General features: G+C 41.9%; 1 protein-coding gene across 1 annotated transcript; it reads left to right on the forward strand.

Moving 5' to 3' along the window:
- Positions 1-631: 631 nt before the first annotated feature.
- LOC138964098 (universal stress protein Slr1101-like) lies at positions 632-21,823 on the forward strand. The gene is made up of 4 exons (XM_070335987.1): positions 632-932; positions 7,739-7,834; positions 13,117-13,223; positions 14,302-21,823. Exons 1-4 carry the CDS (start codon positions 863-865, stop codon positions 14,530-14,532), a joined length of 504 nt encoding a protein of 167 aa, XP_070192088.1. The 5' UTR covers positions 632-862; the 3' UTR covers positions 14,533-21,823.
- The last annotated feature ends 2,212 nt before the right edge of the window (positions 21,824-24,035 follow it).

The following is a 24,035-nucleotide window of genomic DNA, read 5'->3' on the forward strand; positions in this document are numbered from 1 at the left end:
GTGCAAACCTGTCCGTACATTGCAGTGGCCGGTGACCGTGGAGAGCCCCCCCCCCCCCCCCCCCCCATCGCACACACTCAGGCACACTGACGGAGTGAGTGAGTCTTTGCTACTGGTGAACGAGCTCTACTTGTCCTAAAACAATAAGGTCAAACTACAACATATAACTGAAAGGAAAAAAACTGTCCTGTAAAATTGACGTTAAATCAACGGTGTCAGAAACGGAGAGATAAAAGAAATACTCAAATTCCTGAGGATACAGGCACCCCATGAAAGCAGCCACAAACATACTCACAGAGGCACACATGCTTGTGCAGATACTTTGCAAAAATATGAATTGAAAACCTGCATATTATGTGGTAATTTCTTTTTTGTGTGTTATTAGGAGCCCTAGCTTCCCCTATTAATAATGTACGTTTATCAGTTCACCGTCACAGTGACACACACTGACTCACACACTCCTCTCAGTCCTACCCTAGTTAACTCCTTCAGTGAAAAAAATTAAATAAAAACAAATTGCTCAAAGTTGGAGGGGTCATATAACATTAAATCACACGTTGACGAAAACTGGGCCAAACCACTGAATAAATGTCGGAGTTCAAAATGCTGAAACTATTGAAATGCCAATCGAGGTCACCGCAAAGGCTTGTGGGATGCTGATCACACGTCCTCTGCAAAGCTTACAGGCACACTTTTTGCGTTTGCAACAAAGTATTGTTTGGGTGTGAAAAACGCTACTTCTACAATCCGACAGTTTGACAGATCACTCTCAGTAAACAAAACTCATCGCGGCACTAGACTAGTTCTGGTTTGTGTGAAAGTCGGTTATTTTGGAAGAGCAACAGCAGGAGAGCAGTGCGAGATGGCTGGCGAGGGAACGAACGTTGTTATCGCTTACGATGGGAGTGAACACTCAGAGTACGCTCTAGAATGTGAGTACACGGGGTATAACGGCGTGTCATTCTGCGGACTGACAAGTCAGGCAAGATAATTGATATTACATTTCTGGATAGTAAGTACGAAAACACTCTATGCGTTTTGCCTCTTCCCTGGAAGACGAAACTTCCAAGAACCGGACAAGTGCGCATACGCAAACTAAAAGCTTGTGTGCATGTTTAGAGTGTGTGAGAAAGTTGCCTCCGATTTCAAACAAGTTGGGTAATGTTGAACTTTAGCGTTGTAAATTCATAGCTCACAATCCTGTGGCATTATTGACTTATTTTTGATTCAAGTCCAAAGAATATTGCTTGTAAAAAACAGACCGATTGAGCTCCGATATTGACGGAGTTGTCTCCCATCCTTCTAAAAAAATGACTGTGGCCTGTGCCGATGTTTTTCTTCTAAAAGCCATGTAAATGAAAGGCATCTGTTCAGTTCAATCAATAACTTCAAAGTTAAGGTTAAAATGACTTGTTATGTTTACAAGAGCAGGTTCTGCAACATACGAAGCTAACAAATTCCAGTGTATTCTGAACTATGAATGAACAAGGCTAAAGTTCAACAGTACCACAAGTTCTTCTTCTTCTTAGTGATAGGTAGCCAACATCAGCATGGTGATGAATCAAGTTGTACAGGTATATATAATAACTAGATGAATACCCGCTTCGCGGGGTACCCGGCTTCGCCGGGAAGAAGTAGAGCCGAATACCCGGCTTCGCCGGGGACCCGGCTTTGCCAGGTGTACGCCGGCTTTGCCGGCGCACCGTACGAAGGAAGGGAGATAAACGCGCAAAACACTGGAGAAGATAAGGAAGAGTTACTGGGAATGGATGTACAGAAAAACCAAAATCGGTTTAGCGCTGCGCGCTGAGAGCACGTGTTGAAAATGTTCATTGACCAGATTGTGTCCGGGGTGTACCTGAATATGCCCACCAAATTTGAAGCAGATCCATCGAGAACTTTGGCCGTGCATGGCGAACAGACACAGACAGACAGACAGACACACACAAGCCGTATATTGATATAGATGTTGGTATAACAAACTGTTTTTTCAAATTCTTCATGCATTGATTTGTTTAAATCTGCATTCTAAAACAATCTTTTTGAAGTTGACATTCATTCAAATAAAGAGGAATTATGGCCGCTGTGTATATTTTTGCATTTTTTTAAAAAGAGAGGTAGTGCACCACGAAAACAGTGTTCGCTCAAAACAGGGGACACGCCTTTTTCTAGAACAATACTACACTTCATGAAAGAAAGTTTTAAAGAAAGTTTCACACAATGATTCGTGATCAGGAAAACTGTTTAGTGCACCAAATTTCTTTCAATGTGTCAAGTTATCTCGATTTATAATGTTGAAAATTGCTGCAAGTCATTGAAACAGACTATAGTTTTTTTTAAAGATTTTAGTGTATTTTTAGGTTCATGAACAATTCTGTATGATGCTAGATATGACTTTCCGGATTTAACGTATGAAAGAACCCATTGTTATTCAGTGAATTAAGACATTTTCCCAATTACAGTGGTTTCGTTGTTTGTAAATCATTTGATGAACATTATTGCAAACACAAATTCGAACATCTTTTGACGTTATGGTTTTACGTAAGCATTTGATCGAAAAATAGTTAGTGATTGAGAATGCTAAAAATAGCTCCAAAGTAGCGAGGTTGGTGTAAATAAAGGGTGTGTGATGCATGTGGTGGTTTTACAGGGTACCTAAGGCCCAAAAAATAAAGTTGTATGTTTCTGGTAACATGGCTACAAAAAATAGGGTAGGTAGGTAGGGAATTTATTTTTTATTTTTTATTTTTTGGTCAGGGTAGAAAATAACTATACAGTGACGCAAAGAGACTGGACTTACTATACACACAAAAAGACAACACATTACAAAACACATGAGACAAAAGGGATACGGGGTTATCCCCCTTGTGTTGTCTGTTACTTTCGTTTTGACGCGCTTTTTTTTCTTGCTTTTTTTTTACAAATGCAATAAAAAAAAAGTCTAGGGTCAGCGGGAAAAAACTTGGTAGGGTCGGGTGACCAGAAACATACAACTTTTTTTTGTTGGCCTATAGAACATGCACAAGCCTAGGAACAGAGAGTAGATGTGTATGATACAGTATATATGAAGGGTGTGTGTTGCATGTGGTGGTGTTACCTAAAGAACATACACAAGCCTAGGAACAGAGAGTAGATGTGTTTGATATACAGTATAGACCGGATGTATAAAACACTGGATGTATGAAAGTCTGGATGTATGAAAGGGGTAGGCAGGGTCCCGGCAGAAGCTACTCTTTGTTATTACTTAGAATTTTCCGGTTGTATGAAAATCGGATGTATAAAAGTCCGGTTGTATGAAAGCAAATCTCTGGTCCCGAGCAGCACAAATGCGTTGTTGCAAGACCGGTTGTAAGAAAACGAAAGTAGACCCAAGTCACCAAAGTGTGGTAAGAGTAATTTCCCTTCACCCCTTTTCCCGATAAATGGGGTAGACAGGTCCGAGGAGAACATTTACCTCCGAAATCTCTGTGGCCATTTTGAGCGGGTGGTGTCCACAAAGGTAGTCTAAATCAGTAAATGAGGATGCCCTGAAAACTTCCCCACCAACTGATTTTTTATCCAGATTCTATAGCTGTCAACGAGTTGTTTTGTTTAATTTGTTTCTCCATTCAATCATTTTTACATTTAGTCAAGTTTTGACTAAATGTTTTAACATAGAGGGGGAATCGAAACGAGGGTCGTGGTGTATGTGTGTGTGTGTGTATGTGTGTGTGTGCGTTCGTGCGTGCGTGTAGAGCGATTCAGACCAAACTACTGGACCGATCTTTATGAAATTTTACATGAGAGTTCCTGGGATTGATATCCCCGAACGTTTTTTTCTTTTTTTCGATAAATGTCTTTGATGACGTCATATCCGGCTTTTCGTGAAAGTTGAGGCGGCACTGTCACGCTCTCATTTTTCAACCAAATTGGTTGAAATTTTGGTCAAGTAGTCTTCGACAAAGCCCGGACTTCGGTATTGAATTTCAGCGTGGTGGCTTAAAAATTAATTAATGACTTTGGTCATTAAAAATCTGAAAATTGTAAAAAAAAAATAAATAAATTATAAAACGATCCAAATTTACGTTTATCTTATTCTCCATCATTTTCTGATTCCAAAAACATATAAATATGTTATATTTGGATTAAAAACAAGCTCTGAAAATTAAAAATATAAACATTATTATCAAAATTAGATTTTCGAAATCAATTTAAAAACACTTTCATCTTATTCCTTGTCGGTTCCTGATTCCAAAAACATATAGATATGATATGTTTGGATTAAAAACACGCTCAGAAAGTTAAAACGAAGAGAGGTACAGAAAAGCGTGCTATCCTTCTTAGCGCAACTACTAAACCGCTCTTCTTGTCAATTTCACTGCCTTTGCCATGAGCATGAGCGGTGGACTGACGATGCTACGAGTACATACGGTCTTGCTGAAAAATTGCATTGCGTTCAGTTTCATTCTGTGAGTTCGACAGCTACTTGACTAAATGTTGTATTTTCGCCTTTACGCGACTTGTTTTTAACCTGTTACAAATTCGTCACGAAGACCCATAAAAGCCCAGAAGGCATTTTTGTTACATTTATAACCAGAGACATTGGTCATGGATGTGAATCAGTTGTTATCTTTTTATGTTTTTACATTTAGTCAAGTTTTGACTAAATGTTTTAACGTAGAGGGGGGAATCGAGACGAGGGTCGTGGTGTATGTGCGTGCGTGTGTGTGTGTGTCTGTCTGTCTGTGTGTGTGTGTAGAGCGATTCAGACTAAACTACTGGACCGATCTTTATGAAATTTGACATGAGAGTTCCTGGGTATGAAATCCCCATTTTTTTCCCCATTTTTTTGATAAATGTCTTTGATGACGTCATATCCGGCTTTTCGTGAAAGTTGAGGCGGCACTGTCACGCCCTCATTTTTCAACCAAATTGGTTGAAATTTTGGTCAAGTAATCTTCGACGAAGCCCGGACTTCGGTATTGCATTTCAGCTTGGTGGCTTAAAAATTAATTAATGACTTTGGTCATTAAAAATCTGAAAATTGTAAAAAAAATATTTTATTTTATAAAACGATCCAAATTTACGTTCATCTTATTCTCCATCATTTGCTGATTCCAAAAACATATAAATATGTTATATTTGGATTAAAAACAAGCTCTGAAAATTAAATATATAAAAATTATTATCAAAATTAAATTTTCGAAATCAATTTAAAAACACTTTCATCTTATTCCTTGTCGGCTCCTGATTCCAAAAACATATAGATATAATATGTTTGGATTAAAAACACGCTCAGAAAGTTAAAAAGAAGAGAGGTACAGAAGAGCGTGCTATCCTTCTCAGCGCAACTACTCCCCCGCTCTTCTTGTCAATTTCACTGCCTTTGCCGTGAGCGGTGGACTGACGATGTTACGAGTATACGGTCTTGCTGCGTTGCATTGCGTTCAGTTTCATTCTGTGAGTTCGACAGCTACTTGACTAAATGTTGTATTTTCGCCTTACGCGACTTGTTTTTTTATGTTGTTGTATTTTATTTTGTTGTATTTTATGTTGTTGTTTTTATGTTCTTGTTGTTTTTATGTTCTTGTTGTTGTTGTTGTTGATTTTATCCATTAAACTGATTTTATGTTTAACTCCATTAATAATCTGTTTTGTTTGTCTATTCAGTCATTTTAGCCTGTTTTAATTTGTCATGACTGAAGAGCCATAATAGCCCAGGAAGGCATTGTTTTGTACAATTAGAACCAGGGGCATTGGTCGTGGGTGTGACTCAGTGTTTTTTTTTATGTTGTTGTTGTTGCAACTGTTTGTGTAAGGAACTGTTCTGCTTTGCACGGCCTTATGCAAAGCAGAACAGTTCCGTACACAAACAGTTGCTCTTTCTATCGGTTGTCCTGACTGTGTCAGTGTATGTAAGTACATGTACTTTTCCACTTGTTATTCACAACCCTTTTCTTCTAACAAGGATATGTATCAAAATATTTAAACATAAAAAAACAAATAAATACAAAAATGATATGAAAAAACCCTACTTTTATCAAGTAACAGACGCGTGGCCGGATGTATGAAAGTCAATCCACAATATTTTCATACATCCGGTTAACCGGATTTAGTAAAGACCGGATGTATGAAAGACAAAAAGTGGGTCCCGACGACTTTCTTACATCCGGTCTCGACTGTATATGAAGGTGTGTGTTGCATGTGGTGGTTTTACTTTTACAGGGTACCTAAAGAACATGCACAAGTTTAGGAACAGAGAGTAGATGTGTATGATACAGTATACAGGGTGGGCCATAAAAAGTGTCCACATTTAATTTGTTAATATTTTTCCTGTAAAGTGATATTTTCTTTTCTGTTTCAGATAGAATTTGAGACAAGCATCTTAGAATTCTTTTAAAGCCTGAATGGATCGCATTCCAGTACAGGAAAGGACCAAAATCGTTGAACTTTACTTTGCTACCAATTCTGTGGTTCTCGCCCAGCGCGCTTTTCGGAGAGAGTTCCCTGGCACACACTGTCCATGTGCGAGAACTGTGAAGCGCCTCGTGGATAAATTCAGGAACACTGGTAGTCTCGCAGATAACAATAAAGGACATAGTGGTCGACCATGTTCTGCTAGAAGTCCACCTAACATTGAAGCAGTAAGGGACCGTTTGCAGGAATCCCCACGAAAATCAACAAGGCGGCTGTCACAGGAAGTCGGTATCTCGAGGACATCTGTACGAAGGATCATACACAAAGACTTAGGATTGTTTCCGTACAAGATACAAATTCTCCAACAACAAACTGATGCAAACAAAAGAGAAGGGTTAGTATTCAGTCAAAGCATTTCTGAAAGAATTGAAAACAACCCAGGAGTTCTCGACCTCATTTTCTTCAGCGATGAAGCCCATTTTCATTTGAGTGGACATGTCAACAAACAAAACATGAGATTTTGGGCACCTAATCAGCCCCATGAACACATCCAGCCACCACTGAGCCGCGAAAAAGTAACAGTGTGGTGCGCAATTGGCAAAGGCATGGACAGTGTGTGCCAGGGAACTCTCTCCGAAAAGCGCGCTGGGCGAGAACCACAGAATTGGTAGCAAAGTAAAATTCAACGATTTTGGTCCTTTCCTGTACTGGAATGCGATCCATTCAGGCTTTAAAAGAATTCTAAGATGCTTGTCTCAAATTCTATCTGAAACAGAAAAGAAAATATCACTTTACAGGAAAAATATTAACAAATTAAATGTGGACACTTTTTATGGCCCACCCTGTATATGAAGGGTGTGTGTTGCATGTGGTGGTGTTACCTAAAGAACATGCACAAGCCTAGGAACAGAGAGTAAATGTGTTTGATATATATTTATGAAGGTGTGTGTTGCATGTGGTGGTTTTACTTTTACAGGGTACCTAAAGAACATGCACAAGCCTAGGAACAGAGAGTAGATGTGTTTGATATATATATATGAAGGCGTGTGTTGCATGTGATGGTTTTACACTATTACAGGGTACCTAAAGAACATGCACACGCGTGGGAAAAGAGAGTAGATGTGTATGATGAAGGCATGTGTTGCATGTGGTGGTTTTACAGGGTACCTAAAGAACATGCACAAGCCTAGGAACAGAGAGTAGATGTTTATGATATATTATGAAGGTGTGTGTTGCATGTGATGGTTTTACAGGGTACCTAAAGAACATTCACAAGCCTAGGAACAGAGAGTAGATGTGTATGATATATTATGAAGGCGTGTTGCATGTGGTTGTGTTACAGGGTACGTGAAGAACATGCACAAGCCTGGGAACCATGTGACGCTGGTGCACGTGCCGGAGCTGAACGACATGCTGCACTCCACTCGCTGGGCTAACTGTGAGTGTCTCCTCTCACCTGCTCACAGTGTGGCTACACCTCATCTTGACAGGCTTTTCATCCTGTCAACAGGCATTACAGTCACATGAGAACAAACATTAGTCCTTTTTGTGGGAAGTCAGAAGCAGTCAAAAGGCTCTCTTGTCCCTTTCAGCCCCGGACAAAGGTTTTTAACCCGCAAACAAACACACACACACAAAGTCTATCACGAACCGCTCCCAGAGATACACAGCTTAGTTATTGTATGGGGAGATATATATAGCGCTTGATGTTTTCTAAGCGCTTTACATATTAATTTCTGCCGTGTGAGATGGAATTTTTTACACATTATATCACGCATTCACATCGGCCAGCAAACCTCAAGCCTATTAGGGCGAGCATTCACCTTTCACGGCCTTTATTCCAAGTCATACGGGTATTTGGTGGACATTTTTATCTATGCCTATACAATTTTGCCAGGAAAGACCCTTTTGTCAATCGTGGGATCTTTAACGTGCACACCCCAGTGTAGTGTACACAAAGGGACCTCGGTTTTTCGTCTCATCCGAAAGACTAGCACTTGAACCCACCACCTAGGTTAGGAAAGGGGGGAGAAAATTGCTTACGCCCTGACCCAGGGTCGAACTCGCAACCTCTCGCTTCCGAGGCAAGTGCGTTTACCACTCGGCCACCCAGACCAGTTATGGCATTATATACAAAGGATACCTTTAGATAAGTGTATAAATGTTCAGTTATTCCAAGTTTAAACAATGTCTTAAAGTGCTCTTCCAGATATCCTCACACTTTAGTTCTCATTTTTCCACAAAAAAGGTTTTTGATGATTTTACATCCATAGGTAATAAAAAGTTGAGGTCACACTGTTACAACTGCATTTTGCTATCAAGTTTTTTTGTTCAACAATCAGTGACTTGGTCCAGATTGAATTTCAGCTTGGAAGCTTGAAAATTAATCAACTACATGTACTTGGTTAATTAAAACTGCTTGAAATTGAAATAAATTCAGAAGTGATTGCACTATATTCTTTACTAGCAGTTAAGCCCGGCTTCGCCCGGGAGTAAGCGGAGCCCTGTAGCAATTTAAGACGCTCGCTATCCCATTATCATTAGCTTTACCTCCTTTGTTTGGATACAAAAAAAGAGTTATCTCCCTTACCTTCTAGAAATTTCCGGAACTGTCCAGTTAATTTTTCTTTCTTCATTTCTTCCCCTCATAGGAGCAATAGCGAGTCTCTAATATCACTGGCATGATGTGCTTGCTACAGGTGAACAGTAGGCACTGAACTGGTCTTGCACCATATAGGCTGTATTCGATAAATGGGAGGTCCATAATCTGAGAAAGGAAACAATGAATCAAGAAACTAAAACCCAGGTGCACATCTGCGGCACCTAGGGAGTGTACGTGCACACTATCTTGTTCCTGCCTCTTGCCATCTCAGAGGTATGGCGACCACAGACAGACAGACACACACACACACACAGACACTCTCTTTCTCTTCGCCCGGGAGTAAGCGGAGCCCTGTTGCAATTTAAGACGCTCGCTATCCCATTATGATTAGCTTTACCTCCTTTGTTTGGATACAAAAAAAGAGTTATCTCCCTTACCTTCTAGAAATTTCCGGAACTGTCCAGTTAATTTTTCATTCTTCATTTCTTCCCCTCATAGGAGCAATAGCGAGTCTCTAATATCACTGGCATGATGTGCTTGCTACAGGTGAACAGTAGGCACTGAACTGGTCTTGCACCATATAGGCTGTATTCAATAAATGGGAGGTCCATAATCTGAGAAAGGAAACAATGAATCAAGAAACTAAAACCCAGGTGCACATCTGCGGCACCTAGGGAGTGTACGTGCACACTATCTTGTTCCTGCCTCTTGCCATCTCAGAGGTATGGCGACCACAGACAAAAAAAGTTATCTCCCTTACCTTCTAGAAATTTCCGGAACTGTCCAGTTAATTTTTCATTCTTCATTTCTTCCCCTCATAGGAGCAATTATAGCGAGTCTCTAATATCACTGGCATGATGTGCTTGCTACAGGTGAACAGTAGGCACTGAACTGGTCTTGCACCTTATAGGCTGTATTCAATAAATGGGAGGTCCATAATCTGAGAAAGGAAACAATGAATCAAGAAACTAAAACCCAGGTGCACATCTGCGGCACCTAGGGAGTGTACGTGCACACTATCTTGTTCCTGCCTCTTGCCATCTCAGAGGTATGGCGACCACAGACAAAAAAGAGTTATCTCCCTTACCTTCTAGAAATTTCCGGAACTGTCCAGTTAATTTTTGGCTCACGTAAGTGTAGCCTATGCGATGATAAACTTTGTCTGTCTGTGCGTGCGTGTGTGTGTGTGTGTGTGATAGAAACTTTAACATTTCCGAGTCTATGGATTACGTCAGTCTCGGTCAAAAGTGTTTGACGTGTGTGATAGAAACTATTTGAAGACGTCACATTATGACGTAAGAGGGTTAGACGTCACGCAAAGGAATTACTGAAAGTCTCGGTCATTGTTATTGTGAGCGGGCCGAGACTACTTGGCAGATCCAGGGTCTCGCTTTCTTGCACAGTTTCACCTATGCTTACTGTGTGTGTGTGTGTGTGTGTGTGTGTGTGTGTGTGTGTGTGTGTGTGTTACGGAGTGAGTGAGTTTGTGTTATGTTAAGTACTGTTTGTTGATTTCTTACGTGAGCCTTGAAGGCTTCGCCTCTTGTTCATTCTTCATTTCTTCCCCTCATAGGAGCAATAGCAAGTCTCTAATATCACTGGCATGATGTGCTTGCTACAGGTGAACAGTAGGCACTGAACTGGTCTTGCACCATATAGGCTGTATTCAATAAATGGGAGGTCCATAATCTGAAAAAGGAAACAATGAATCAAGAAACTAAAACCCAGGTGCACATCTGCGGCACCTAGGGAGTGTACGTGCACACTATCTTGTTCCTGCCTCTTGCCATCTCAGAGGTATGGCGACCACAGACAAAAAAGAGTTATCTCCCTAACCTTCTAGAAATTTCCGGAACTGTCCAGTTAATTTTTCATTCTTCATTTTTTTCCCTCATAGGAGCAATAGCGAGTCTCTAATATCACTGGCATGATGTGCTTGCTACAGGTGAACAGTAGGCACTGAACTGGTCTTGCACCATATAGGCTGTATTCAGTAAATGGGAGGTCCATAATCTGAAAAAGGAAACAATGAATCAAGAAACTAAAACCCAGGTGCACATCTGCGGCACCTAGGGAGTGTACGTGCACACTATCTTGTTCCTGCCTCTTGCCATCTCAGAGGTATGGCGACCACAGACACACACACACACACAGACAGACACTCTCTTTTATTTATATGTATAGAAGATTATTTTCTGAATCTAAATATAGATACATGTGTTGTGCTTGCATTATGTGCTCAAAGGTAAGACAAATTCGTTTTATGCAAATTTTATTCACTGGTGGTTTCTTTTCCAAGACCACTTAGCGTTGTCTCGGTCAAAAGGTTTCGGCCAGCCCATGACATTATTCTTTGTGATATGTTCCAGGTTGTTCAGTTTCAATCTTTTAGGCTGCCAGATTGAATGTTTTGATATCACTTTGTCATGGAATTTTGATGTTGACTGACTAAGTGGTCCGGTATTGGCTTATACATGCATGTTTTTTGACTCACATGCGAAGCAAAAGTGAGTCTGTGTACTCACCCGAGTCGTCCGTCCGTCCGTCCCCCCCGTCCGGCCGTCCGGCTGTCCTGAAAACTTTAACGTTGATATTTCTTGGACACTATTCAGTCTATCAGTACCAAATTTGGCAAGATGGTGTATGATGACAAGGCCCCAAAAAACATACATAGCATCTTGACCTTGCTTCAAGGTCAAGGTCGCAGGGGCCATAAATGTCTGAAAAAACAGCTATTTTTCACATTTTTCCCATTTTCTCTGAAGTTTTTGAGATTTAATACCTCACCTATACATGATATATAGGGCAAAGTAAGCCCCATCTTTTGATACCAGTTTGGTTTACCTTGCTTCAAGGTCAAGGTCACAGGAGCTCTTCAAAGTTGGATTGTATACATATTTTGAAGTGACCTTGACCCTGAACTATGGAAGATAACTGTTTCAAACTTAAAAATTATGTGGGGCACATGTTATGCTTTCATCATGAGACACATTTGGTCACATATGATCAAGGTCACTTTGACCCTTATGAAATGTGACCAAAATAAGGTAGTGAACCACTAAAAGTGACCATATCTCATGGTAGAAAGAGCCAATAAGCACCATTGTACTTCCTATGTCTTGAATTAACAGCTTTGTGTTGCATGACCTTGGATGACCTTGACCTTGGGTCAAGGTCACATGTATTTTGGTAGGAAAAATGTGTAAAGCAGTTCTTAGTGTATGATGTCATTGCTAGGTTTAGCTGAAGGTCAAGGTCATGTAAAGGTCAAGGTCAAGCATGTGAGTCGTATGGGCTTTGCCCTTCTTGTTTTTACATTCACACACTCAAACACACATTTTTACACATTCTGTCACACACTATTGCACAAAAGCACACAGGATGGTGACAACACACACTCGAAAAAGATACACAGCAGAAAACAAAAGAACAATTCAAACATTTCGCTATTGATTCAAATCATCTATCATATATCATATCACATAACAAAATACCTCCTTACCGAACCGAAGCTGAAGAAGAACACAGTCCGGCACTACACACACTATACTTCCATCAGAAACCTTGGAACCCCTGTTCATAACGCATGTCTTCGGCACTCACATGTCCTCGGAATAACACACCAAGTCCTGGAAGCTGGTCAAGTCCGAACAAAGCTGAAGCACTCCTTTCTGTTCGCTGACACAAGTTCACGTCAGCTGTTCCTCTGTCTTCGCCGCAGGCATTAAAATAAAACCTAACTAATAACTAACAGCACTACAGTCCGTCTCTAATTATACCTCTGCAAATAGGTCAGTTGGCTCTTCCGCCAGACCATTTCACTGAGGCTTTCGAGACTTCTCAAAATAGAAAACTGAAGCTATGATTTCACGATCGCTCATAGGTACTGTAATCGTAATAAGGTATCACTACCAGTGTACCGTACCACCAAATTTTCCCTTGACACACTTTATATGACTTGTTTTATATTTCACCAGCACTGAATGGTGGTTACCATAGTCTTATTTTATCATGATGTTACTTTGACATATTGCACACATCACTGAGGGTGATTGTTAATGTGACACTTTAAAATGAGCAAGATGATATTGAATGCCATGTGTTTCTCCTGTTTGCAGCGGTGTACGTGTTTGACCGGGAAGTGCTGGAGGCCATGCTCAAAGACGAACAGAAGCGTATTCAGAAGGACCTGGAGAAGTTTGCTGAAAAGCTCAAATCACTTGGGGTAAGTTTTTGCGGCCATTGTTAACATGGTTGGACACATTTATTTAAGTCACTGTGCAGACTGAAAATGAGAATGTTTAGCAGAATGTATGCACTGATGCCTGTGTTGATCTGCAAATATTTAATTCAGCACAAACAAGAAAACACAACTCACTGTGCACAGGAAGGAAGGCATCTTTAATGAATAGGTTATAGCTTGGAATGGGGGAGCCAGGCTGACCTTGAAAGTGTTGTGTGTCCTTGGCATCGGGAAACCCCGTTGACAGGGAAAGTGTCGTGTGTGCTTGATATGGGGGAGCCTGGCTACGTTGAAATTGTGTTGTGTGTGCTTGGTGTCGGGGAGCAAGGTTGATGTTGAAAGTTGACAGGAAAGTGTTGTGTGTGCTTGGTGTGGAGAAGCCAGGTTGACAGGGAAAGGGTTGTGTGTGCTTGGTGTGGAGAAGCCAGGTTGACAGGGAAAGTGTTGTGTGTGCTTGGTGTGGAGAAGCCAGGTTGACAGGGAAAGGGTTGTGTGTGCTTGGTGTGGAGAAGCCAGGTTGACAGGGAAAGGGTTGTGTGTGCTTGGTGTGGAGAAGCCAGGTTGACAGGGAAAGGGTTGTGTGTGCTTGGTATGGAGAAGCCAGGTTGACAGGGAAAGGGTTGTGTGTGCTTGGTGTGGAGAAGCCAGGTTGACAGGGAAAGGGTTGTGTGTGCTTGGTGTGGAGAAGCCAGGTTGACAGGGAAAGTGTTGTGTGTGCTTGGTGTGGAGAAGCCAGGTTGACAGGGAAAGTGTTGTGTGTGGAGGAGTTAGGTTGACAGGGAAAGTGTTGTGTGTGCTTGGCCAGGTTAACATTTAAAGTGTTGTCGTGTGTGCTTGGTATGGAGGAGCCAGGTTGACAGGGAAAGTGTTGTGTGTGCTTGGTGTGGAGGAGCCAGGTTGACAGGGAAAGTGTTGTGTGTGCTTGGTGTGGAGGAGCCAGGTTGGCAGGGAAAGTGTTGTGTGTCTTTGGTATGGAGGAGCCACAGGCTAACAGAGAAAGTGTTGTGTGTGTTTAGTGTGGAGGAGCCACAGGCTAACAGAAAAAATGTTGGTTGTGCAGCTGGGCGGCAAGGTGAAGAGCGTGGCGGCAGCTCGGCCAGGGGAAGGAATCCTCAAAGAGTGCGAACACGCCAACGTGGTGGTGGTTGGGTCACGCGGTGTTGGTGCTGTGCGGCGAACGCTGATGGGCTCTGTCAGCGACTACATTGTCCATCACTGCCACTGTCCTGTGCTGGTAGTCAAGCACCCCAAGCACTTCCACCTCCACGGCCAACAAGAGAAAGCAGAGTAGAACACCGATTTTGTTACCATTCTGATTTGCAGTCCAAGGTTCATATGAGTATGGTTGCAGTATGAATTTATATGCAGGAATTGCACATTTTCAAGCATTCTTTCACCACTTTTGAGTCCCATGCACTCCATGATTTTCTTGTGTAATCCATTATACATCTTGCAAGTTTCAAGTTTTATACGTCTTGTCAAATCCTACATAAGTGTTAGAATGTCTGGGTATTTTCAAGCAGGAACTTCCAGGTGAATGGGCTGAAATTGCTAACCCAACATGACACTTCCAGTTCTATTTTTTGCTCTCCCTCAATCCCTCTCCTGCAGGTGCTTACCTAGCTATTTTGATTCGAGGCGAGCAATTAACCAAATAGGATATGTCCGTTCTTAGTGAGAGTTGATGAACCTCAGAGATCGACCTGTATCCTGGTTATGACAACTATGAAAAAATTTTCTGCAACACCTTATGTAGCATGTTGCCCCTAGAGCCTCTATCTTTTTTGTGCCTTATGATGGTAAGATTATTGGCCAACGTCAGGTTTTCAGCATGGCACAGCTTTCAGGGTGTCCTCTACATTTATCATCATGTGCACCAACTTGAACAAATGCATTTATTATCAGAGCAATTGTTTACCTCTGAGTTCAAAATACACAGGCAACTGGGACAGTTCAGAAGAATGGAGCATAGGCGAATACATAGTTGTTTCAGTGATGAGTGTTAACTGTGTAATAAATGTGTTTGTGCCATATGATTCCTGCTAATGAAGTATCATGTATGGTAGTCAGGAGTCTCCATGTAATTTCTTCATGTAATTGTTCCCCCTCTGTGTAACTCTTATTCCTGATAGTTTGGACAGTTACTGTATATTGTCATTCACATGGAATAGTTATGGAAGCTGATTTTCTGAATCTTACAGGAAGTAATGAAAACCAGTTTTAAGTGTTTTTTGTCACATGACATGGAGTCGGACACTTTGTACATGTAGTTTGTCTTGACTGCAGTTCCTGGTGTAGAATTCAGTTTTTAGTTTTTGTACGTATTAATGGTATTCTGTGACAAATTTTCATGACTTTTTTTCCCCAGCTTCTGCAATTTTTTGGGCAATATTTCCAAATAGATGGTGATAATTTGTGCATTCAGCTTACGTATTGCATTTGTACCGCAGTTGATTCTTCTTTTTTTGGCGTAATGATGTAGTCTCCTTAGTCGGACCAAATTTGTTGAAAGCTTCACAGCTCAGGTTTTATATTTATGTGCATTTACATGTTAATTATTTTAATTAGCAAGGAATTCCGTGTTTGCATGCACAAATTGAATAAAGTGACCAGCTCAAACTGCACACTGTGGGTGACAAAGTTCAGAGTACACACATCCTCTGACCTCCTCATTTTTCTTTTTGTACCATCAGTATCCAGATGTTAAGTTTGCTCATTAGTGGTGAGGTGTGTCAAAGTTATATATATCTCCTTGTCTTAATATACCTAATAAGTTCCTTTTTGTGAGACAAGTTAGAATTTGTGATTTTTGGAACATTTAAAGCTGTGGTCTATTTATGACTATCCGGGGCTACGAGTTGGAAAAGATAGGGCTGAAATCATGTACAGAATTCTGTACGGCAAACGCTACCCAAAACCCCACCTATATGGCGTGTACGACCTCGAGAGCTTCAGTCAACGCTTAATTTTGCAGTGGTAACATCCGGTTTGCTCTCTCAGAGCTGAGCATACTTGTCAAGAAGGATCGAGCAGAAAAATAAAACGACTTGGCAGGGATTCGAACTCAAGACCTCGAAATGTCGGGGCTGATGTCATAACCGCTAGGCCACTCCACCAGTGTTGTCGAACATAGAAAAAAATAATCATTTTATATCATTCTACGCTTATGCGTTGCAAAAATGTAAAAATTGCCGTTCAAATTTGCCTTTACAGTAAAACCTGCATCTAGCGGACCCTTATTTCGGCGGACACCTTAGCATAACGGACAATTCAAGTTCTTTCTTTCTTTATTTGGTGTTTAACGTCGTTTTCAACCACGAAGGTTATATCGCGACGGGGGAAGGGGGGAGATGGCTTGTCAATTGTTTCTTGTTCACAAAAGCACTAATCAAAAATTTGCTCCAGGGGCTTGCAACGTAGTACAATATATTACCTTACTGGGAGAATGCAAGTTTCCAGTACAAAGGACTTAACATTTCTTTCATACTGCTTGACTAAAATCTTTACAAAAATAGACTATATTCTATACAAGAAACACTTAACAAGGGTAAAAGGAGAAACAGAATCCGTTAGTCGCCTCTTACGACATGCTGGGGAGCATTGGGTAAATTCTTTCTCGTCCCAACCAATAACCCCCTAACCCGCGGGGGGTGACAATTCAAGTGAGGACGGATGTATTTTACACTCAAAAACACCTCGAAGGCGCGGACGCGGACACCCTTTTTGGGTCCCGATTGGGTTCGTTACTTGTCAACAACGGACAAACCCTTGAAGCAGAGAGCTAGCAGACCCTGGTCCGCCATCTTGGTTCTGCAAATACAATCTCGCTGGCGATGTGAACGCGCGAGAAGCTTATTTTGTAAGCCAATGACAGCACTTGAAAGAAGTTGATTTTTGTATGGTGCACGCTCATTGGTCAATGCCGTGAACTCACAAACAAAAACAATTTGCTTTGTGCATTTCGGGTTTCTACTTTTTGTACTGTGATGCATCTTGGTCTCATCCTTTGTCTTCGTCTCCTCAAATTTTTGATTAAATTACATATGCTTACTCCCAATCACATATAGCATTTGACACAGTCTGAGATGCTAGGTACTGAAAACGCTTACCCGTCTAACCAATTAAAGGGAAGCAACCCCATCACCAAAAAGGCAAACGTAGCCATGGTAACGGGCCGGAACTCCGGGAGTTACCTCCCATCTAGTGGAAATTACGTCACTTCCTACCACACCAACTCATACTTCTTTCAGCAGCCGTAGAGAGAGGTTGTGAATTTTTGCGCTCTGTGGCTACCTTGTGTGAGTTCGCTCACCTGCCGGCCACGTTACTCGTCTTCTCCCGTGCGGGCTCCTTTGGGTGAGCTCGTTCTTATTTGTTGTTTATTAACTTGTTCGCTGGTTTGTTGCTGGTTTTTTTGTCCTTTGGGACTTGTTTATCAGCGACGTTCAGCGTGGTCGCCATTTGCATTTTGGTCATTGTTGTGACTTTGATATTTTGGCGTGTTTGCCTTTGTCTGCTTACTCTAGTAGTTTGCAGGTGTTGGTATTTTGTTGTTCTTTGAACATTGTGTGTTACTGAGCTTTCTGTCCGTTCGGACTTGCGTTTGTCAGTAATCTTTGTTTGTGTTTCGTTTGTTTGTTTAGTTAGCATGGCTGACTCTGATAAACGGAAAGAATAGTGGGAGTTTCGGTCGTAGGCCGTTATTCTTGGTAGTAGTGCTAGCTCTGTGTGTTCTAGCGTTACTATTGTCTCCTCCTGGGCTTTGGCTTTGGAGCAGGGGGCGTTTGTGTTCTCTGTTTTACTGTCCCTCGTTTCAGAGATCCGCTTTTGGTGTACAAGGTGATGCAGCGCCCGGTTGTTTCCGGCAGCGCCGCATTTCCGCCTGCGGTGGGGGATGTGTTGTCACTTGCTTCGCTGGTCGTGCCTTCCGGTTTCCGGAATTCAGGTTCCTGCTTCAGCGGTCTCCGCCTCCTCAGGTGGACTCTCAAGTAAGTCGAACTGGTCCGACGGCCCTGGTGAGGCGACTGGACACTCCCTGCCGGGAAACAGTTCTTTGCAGCTTCACTACCTGCACTCTGCTGGTCGGCCGACACCTCCTTTCGAGGCTTGGGGTCGTTGACCAGCAGCGGTGGCTTGCGGCCAGTTGACATTTTCCGCCTGTTTCGGGACCGGAATTCGTTGGCTGGCGGCGGCGGCCGTTTCCGGTTTCAGCCAGAATAAACTATAGGCTGGCCTTCGGGCTTTATGGCTTCCGGCCTCAGTCTATGCAGCTTTCGTTTCCGCTTTGGTGGTTTCGGCGGCTGCGTTTCCGCTTTCGGCCGGAAACATGGTTCCTCCGTTCCTCGGTCGTTCCGACTGCGGGGGTGGGGGAGGACCATAGGCTGGCTTTATGGCTTCTGGCCTCAGTCTATGCAGTCTTCGTTTCCGCTTTGGCGGTTTCGGCGGCTGCGTTCTCCGGTTCGTCCGGGAACACGGTTCCTCCTTAACTTGGTCGTTCTGACTGCGGTGGTGGGTGGGACCGCAGACTGGCCTTCGGGCTTTATGGCTTCCGGCCTCAGTCTATGCAGTCTTCGTTTCCGCTGTTGCGGTTTCGGCGGCTGCGTTTCCGGTTTCGGCCGGAAGCATAGGTCCACCTACACACGTACGCTGAAGCTGCGGTGTATGGAGGGACCGCAGACTGGCCTCCGGGCATTATGGCTTCCAGCCTCAGTCTTTGCAGTCTTTGTTTCCGCTGTGGCGGTTTCGGCGGCTGCGTTTTCGGGTGGCTTGCGGCCAGTTGACAAGAACGCCTGTTGCAGGTTCGGACTTTGTTGACTGGCAGCGGCGGCCGTTCCCGGTTTCGGCCGGGATAAACGGTTCCGGTTTCGGCCGGAAGCATAGGTCCACCTCCACACGTACGCTGTAGCGGCGGTGTATGGAGGGATCGCAGACTGGCCTTCGGGCTTTATGGCTTCCAACCTCAGTCTATGCAGTCTTCGTTTCTGCTGTGAAAAAAAAGCTGATCGAACACAAATTGGCAAAATGTGTTAAGAGAAGAAAAACAACCTATGATGAGTTGAACAAAGAACTCTTCGAGTGGTTTTCAACAGCTCGATCAAAGAATCTTCCCTTTGCTTCAGGTCGTAAGAAACCGATTGCACCTCTCTCTCTCTCACTCGCTCGTTCTCTCTCTCTCTCTCTCTGACTTTTTCCGCAAACCCCAGTGATAAACTTACTGATTGTGGTTTTGTACATACATGTTGCAGACTATCCTTGAACTTTTTCTCTTTGTCACTTTCTGTATGACTAATGCACAGTTTGGAATTTTTATTAACAATTGTTTTTCTGAACATCAAGTTTTGGTTTTCATTTTTGAGTCACTTGAGAAAAAGTGACTGTAATCGGTCAGTGTTAGTCTGTCCGGCCGGCCGTCCGTAGACACCACCTTAACGTTGGACTTTTCTCGGAAACTATCAAAGCGATCGGGCTCATATTTTGTTTAGTCGTGACCTCCAATGACCTCTACACTTTAACGATGGTTTCGTTGACCTTTGACCTTTTTCAAGGTCACAGGTCAGCGTCAAAGGAAAAATTAGACATTTTATATCTTTGACAAAGTTCATCGGATGTGATTGAAACTTTGTAGGATTATTCTTTACATCAAAGTATTTACATCTGTAGCCTTTTACGAACGTTATCAGAAAAACAAGGGAGATAACTAGCCTTTTCTGTTCGGCAACACACAACTTAACGTTGGGCTTTTCTCGGAAACTATAAAAGTGACCGGGCTCAAATTTTATCTGAACGTGACTCATTGTGTTGTGAATAGCAATTTCTTCCTGTCCATCTGATGCCTCATATAATATTCAGAACTGCGAAAGTGACTCGATCGAGCGTTTGCTCTTCTTGTTATTACATGTAATGAAAGAAAATGAAAGAACTAAACATGCATTTATATATAAACATGCACACATACATACAATAAAACTACATGTACCACTAATAAACAATCATGTAATTCATTTGGCTGTTGGGGTTTTTTTTCTCCAAAAAAATGTTGGTGCATTCATATTCATAAGAAAGGACACCTTGCTACTAAGGACAGTGGCAAGGCTCCCCAAGAGCGTCCTTTGCTCACAGGTTTTACTGTATTTGCAAACATGTTTCACGGAATCGCAGTACATGTTTACACCGTGCCATGCATTAGCTGCGATACCCCCCGCGGGTTAGGGGGAAGAATTTACCCGATGCTCCCCAGCATGTCGTAAGAGGCGACTAACGGATTCTGTTTCTCTTTTTACCCTTGTTAAGTGTTTCTTGTATAGAATATAGTCAATTTTTGTAAAGATTTTAGTCAAGCAGTATGTAAGAAATGTTAAGTCCTTTGTACTGGAAACTTGCATTCTCCCAGTAAGGTAATACATTGTACTACGTTGCAAGCCCCTGGAGCAAATTTTTGATTAGTGCTTTTGTGAACAAGAAACAATTGACAAGTGGCTCTATCCCATCTCCCCCCTTTCCCCGTCGCGATATAACCTTCGTGGTTGAAAATGACGTAAAACACCAAATAAATAGAGAAGGAATTAGCTGCGATATCTCTATTTACAACATGCAAGAAAAATGAGAAGAACAGTAATTGAATCTCTCCAAAGCTCTGAGCAGTTGAAAACAGACATCAAAGAAATAGTTATACATGAAATCACTTCTGAACAGTGCTGCTTCAAGAATAACATAAAATGAATTCATATCAATGTTTTTCCTTTTTTTCCTCAATTGGCGCAGTAGCCTAGTGGTTAGGACATCAGACATGAAATCTCGAGGTTGAGAATTCGAATCTTCGCCGGGGCGTTTATTTTTTCCACTTGATCTCTCTTGAAGATAAAATATGATCAGTCTTGAGAGAGCAAACCGGATGTTATCACTGCAAAATTCAAGCGTTGACTGAAGCTCTCAAGGTCATACACGCGGTATAGGTAGGGTTTTGGGTAGTGTTTGCTGTACAGAATTCTGTACATGATTTTCAGCCCTATCTTTTCAAACTCGTATCCCCGGAAAGTCATAAATTGACCAACTTAAACACATACAAGAACATTCCACACTGTTTTACCCATCTACAATCTTTTCACAACAAAACAGCACAAGAACCAAACTCTCCTTTACCTCTTTAACCCTTACACTGATGCAATTCTGAAACACATGTTACATAGCCACTGGTGAATTAACAGAGAGAAAAATAAAGAAAAACGGTCACATAGGTTTTCGCATCCATGGGAGGTAATCGGAACCGACCAGACTGAGCCGGTAGCGCGACAACCAGGTGACAGTAGACAACCAGCCTAAAGGTTAATGGTGGTGTTGATTAATTAGGCAGTATAAAGGAGAGGATGTGTATCACAAGACACAATAGTGACTGTAGTCGGAGGAAACAGTATTTTATATAGTTGATGTACATGTGTTACCATTGTTAGTGTGACACAGGTTGTGATCCTGGAGACATTGAGTTGTATATTTCATCATGTCGCTAGCATTTTTTACCCAGCTGTATTAAAACTCTTAATTAACTTATTCTGAATTGAAAATTAAAGCATTGATTGAAGATTCAATTTTCCTTCTTTGGGCCAACTAAAACTAATGTAAAACTCATATTCGAGTGCATGTTTGTGTGCATGTAATGTTTACAAATACATATGTAACAAGAATTTTAACTAAAATTGATTCATACATAAATGTTATTTACATTTTTACAAAATATGACATTTTACACAGATCAAGACAGCTAGCAAGTGTGGCCTTGGAGAACAATGACTGTCTCAATCTGTTTAAAATGTCATACTTTGGTCAAATATTCTTTTTAATTGATGCCTTTCCGATACTACAAATGAACCTCCGGTAACGACCTCTCCCAAGAACGACCCCCTCCTTTTGCCGACCGAATTTCTCGGCACAGATGCTTTTCACACTGTAACTAAGCTCCAAAGAACGACGACCGACCTACCAATCTGTCCCAGGTTACATACACTGACATTCTTGCCCGGGGTCAATCACCGAGTTTTACCTATGAGACCGCGCGCGCATGTGTGTGTGTGTGTTATGTCTGTCTGTCCGCTGGTGTTTGCACGTACATCATGCTTATCCATATGCACAACAAATGGTAACAAAAATAGGATAACAAGGCAACTTTCAAGACTGAACTGCTCAACAGTTGCCACCCATGTGAAAAAAATTATACCTCCCAAACTCCCAATACGACCGATTTTTCTGGACATTTTTAAGGTCGTTAGTGGGAGGTTTTACTGCACTAATCAAAGAATACAGGGTTAAAATATGTCTGCGGTTGGAGTTCCTGTCTTTGTAAATTTCCACGCCAAATTATTTCACACAGCTACCACAAAATTCCACGTGCATTTTTTTTTTCAATCTTCTCCCTGTGCTACACATGAAGACCAAAAGTTTTGGTTAGATCCCAACCTAAGCTATGAGAAAAGCCTAGATTCATACAATTTGACTTCACAAAGCCTTTATCGGGCAATGCTTTTTTTGTACTGTATATCCTCAACAAGTTTTTTTTTATTTTAAATACAGCAGACTTCCACTAAATCGCGATTTTGGCTATATCGCGGAGACCTCTTGGACCCCGAAAAAACCCAGGACAGACCTTTAAAAAAAAAATAATAAAAAAAATAATTAGTCACGTAAAGACCAAATAATGACAAAATTTTCTATCATAACCACGCTATCTCTCTCTGGGTCCGATGGCCTTTCATCATGCAGTAAATTGTCATTTCATCTTATCATTCTCTCTCTTTCTCTCCCTCAGTCTCTCCAAATAGTGTTCTACGTGTGTGTGTGTTTTCAGGTTGTGTACATTACGGGTTGATCGAGACCTGCGAACAAAAGAAAAACAAACCTTTCACGAGGGCCACGTGCCTATAGAGGTTAAGTGTCCAGCTAATTGCGATCTCTGCTCGACGGTCCGGGTGGCCACAGGCGCCAATCAAGTAGTATATAAGGAGCCTGACCTTCTGCGTTGGCAAATCATTTCAAACCTCTTGCAGGCAACGGACAAATACTGTTCCTACATTTTCTTTAATATCTCGGTTAAGCATGAGTTACGTCAGATTTTTTGTTCACACAGCTGGTTTTCACACATTTACCGCCCTATGCGCTTAGATAAGGTTAATTCTCCATAATAAAGAAGATATTTGTAAACAAACATTTCAATGGGGATCTTGTTCAAAGAAAAGGGCGGAGTGAACACTCCGACGTCACAGATTTACACCATGCGTTCCAAAAATAGCAAAACACGTGGCATGCGGCAATTTGGTTCCAGAGCATGCTGTCTCGGGTGCATGTGTATTTGTTACATCGGATATGAAGAAAGAAATGCAACTAACCTTTACCACCAGTTGTGGCCTTGATAAAGTATTCCTGTGGGGTTGGGATAAAGCTCTCTCACTAGTTTGAGCACACAGTCGGGCATCATTTCTCGGTTAATGTTTACCTGTGTTGGTGTAAGCGAGACGTCTTTTTCGCCAAGTACAATGCACAATTCCAAGCACCGCGTCGGTCTAGCATGGACCAATACTTGTGTAGAGTACTTTTCTAACGCCGGAATTCCTGTCACGGGCGAGAGCAAATCTCGCGTCGCGAGAAAATCTGCGCATTGCATGCTGTGATTGCAAATTGTACCAAACACGAGGTCTTCAGAAGAGGTACATTGCCGATTGCGTTCAAGTTTTCCCTCGTAAGCTCTTATCTCTTTGATATTTCTGTGGTTTTTGTCCCACGATAGTTTCATGATTTAAGCGGAATGGA

This window comes from Littorina saxatilis, linkage group LG4 (genome assembly GCF_037325665.1).
Source record: "Littorina saxatilis isolate snail1 linkage group LG4, US_GU_Lsax_2.0, whole genome shotgun sequence".
Taxonomy (NCBI): domain Eukaryota; kingdom Metazoa; phylum Mollusca; class Gastropoda; order Littorinimorpha; family Littorinidae; genus Littorina; species Littorina saxatilis.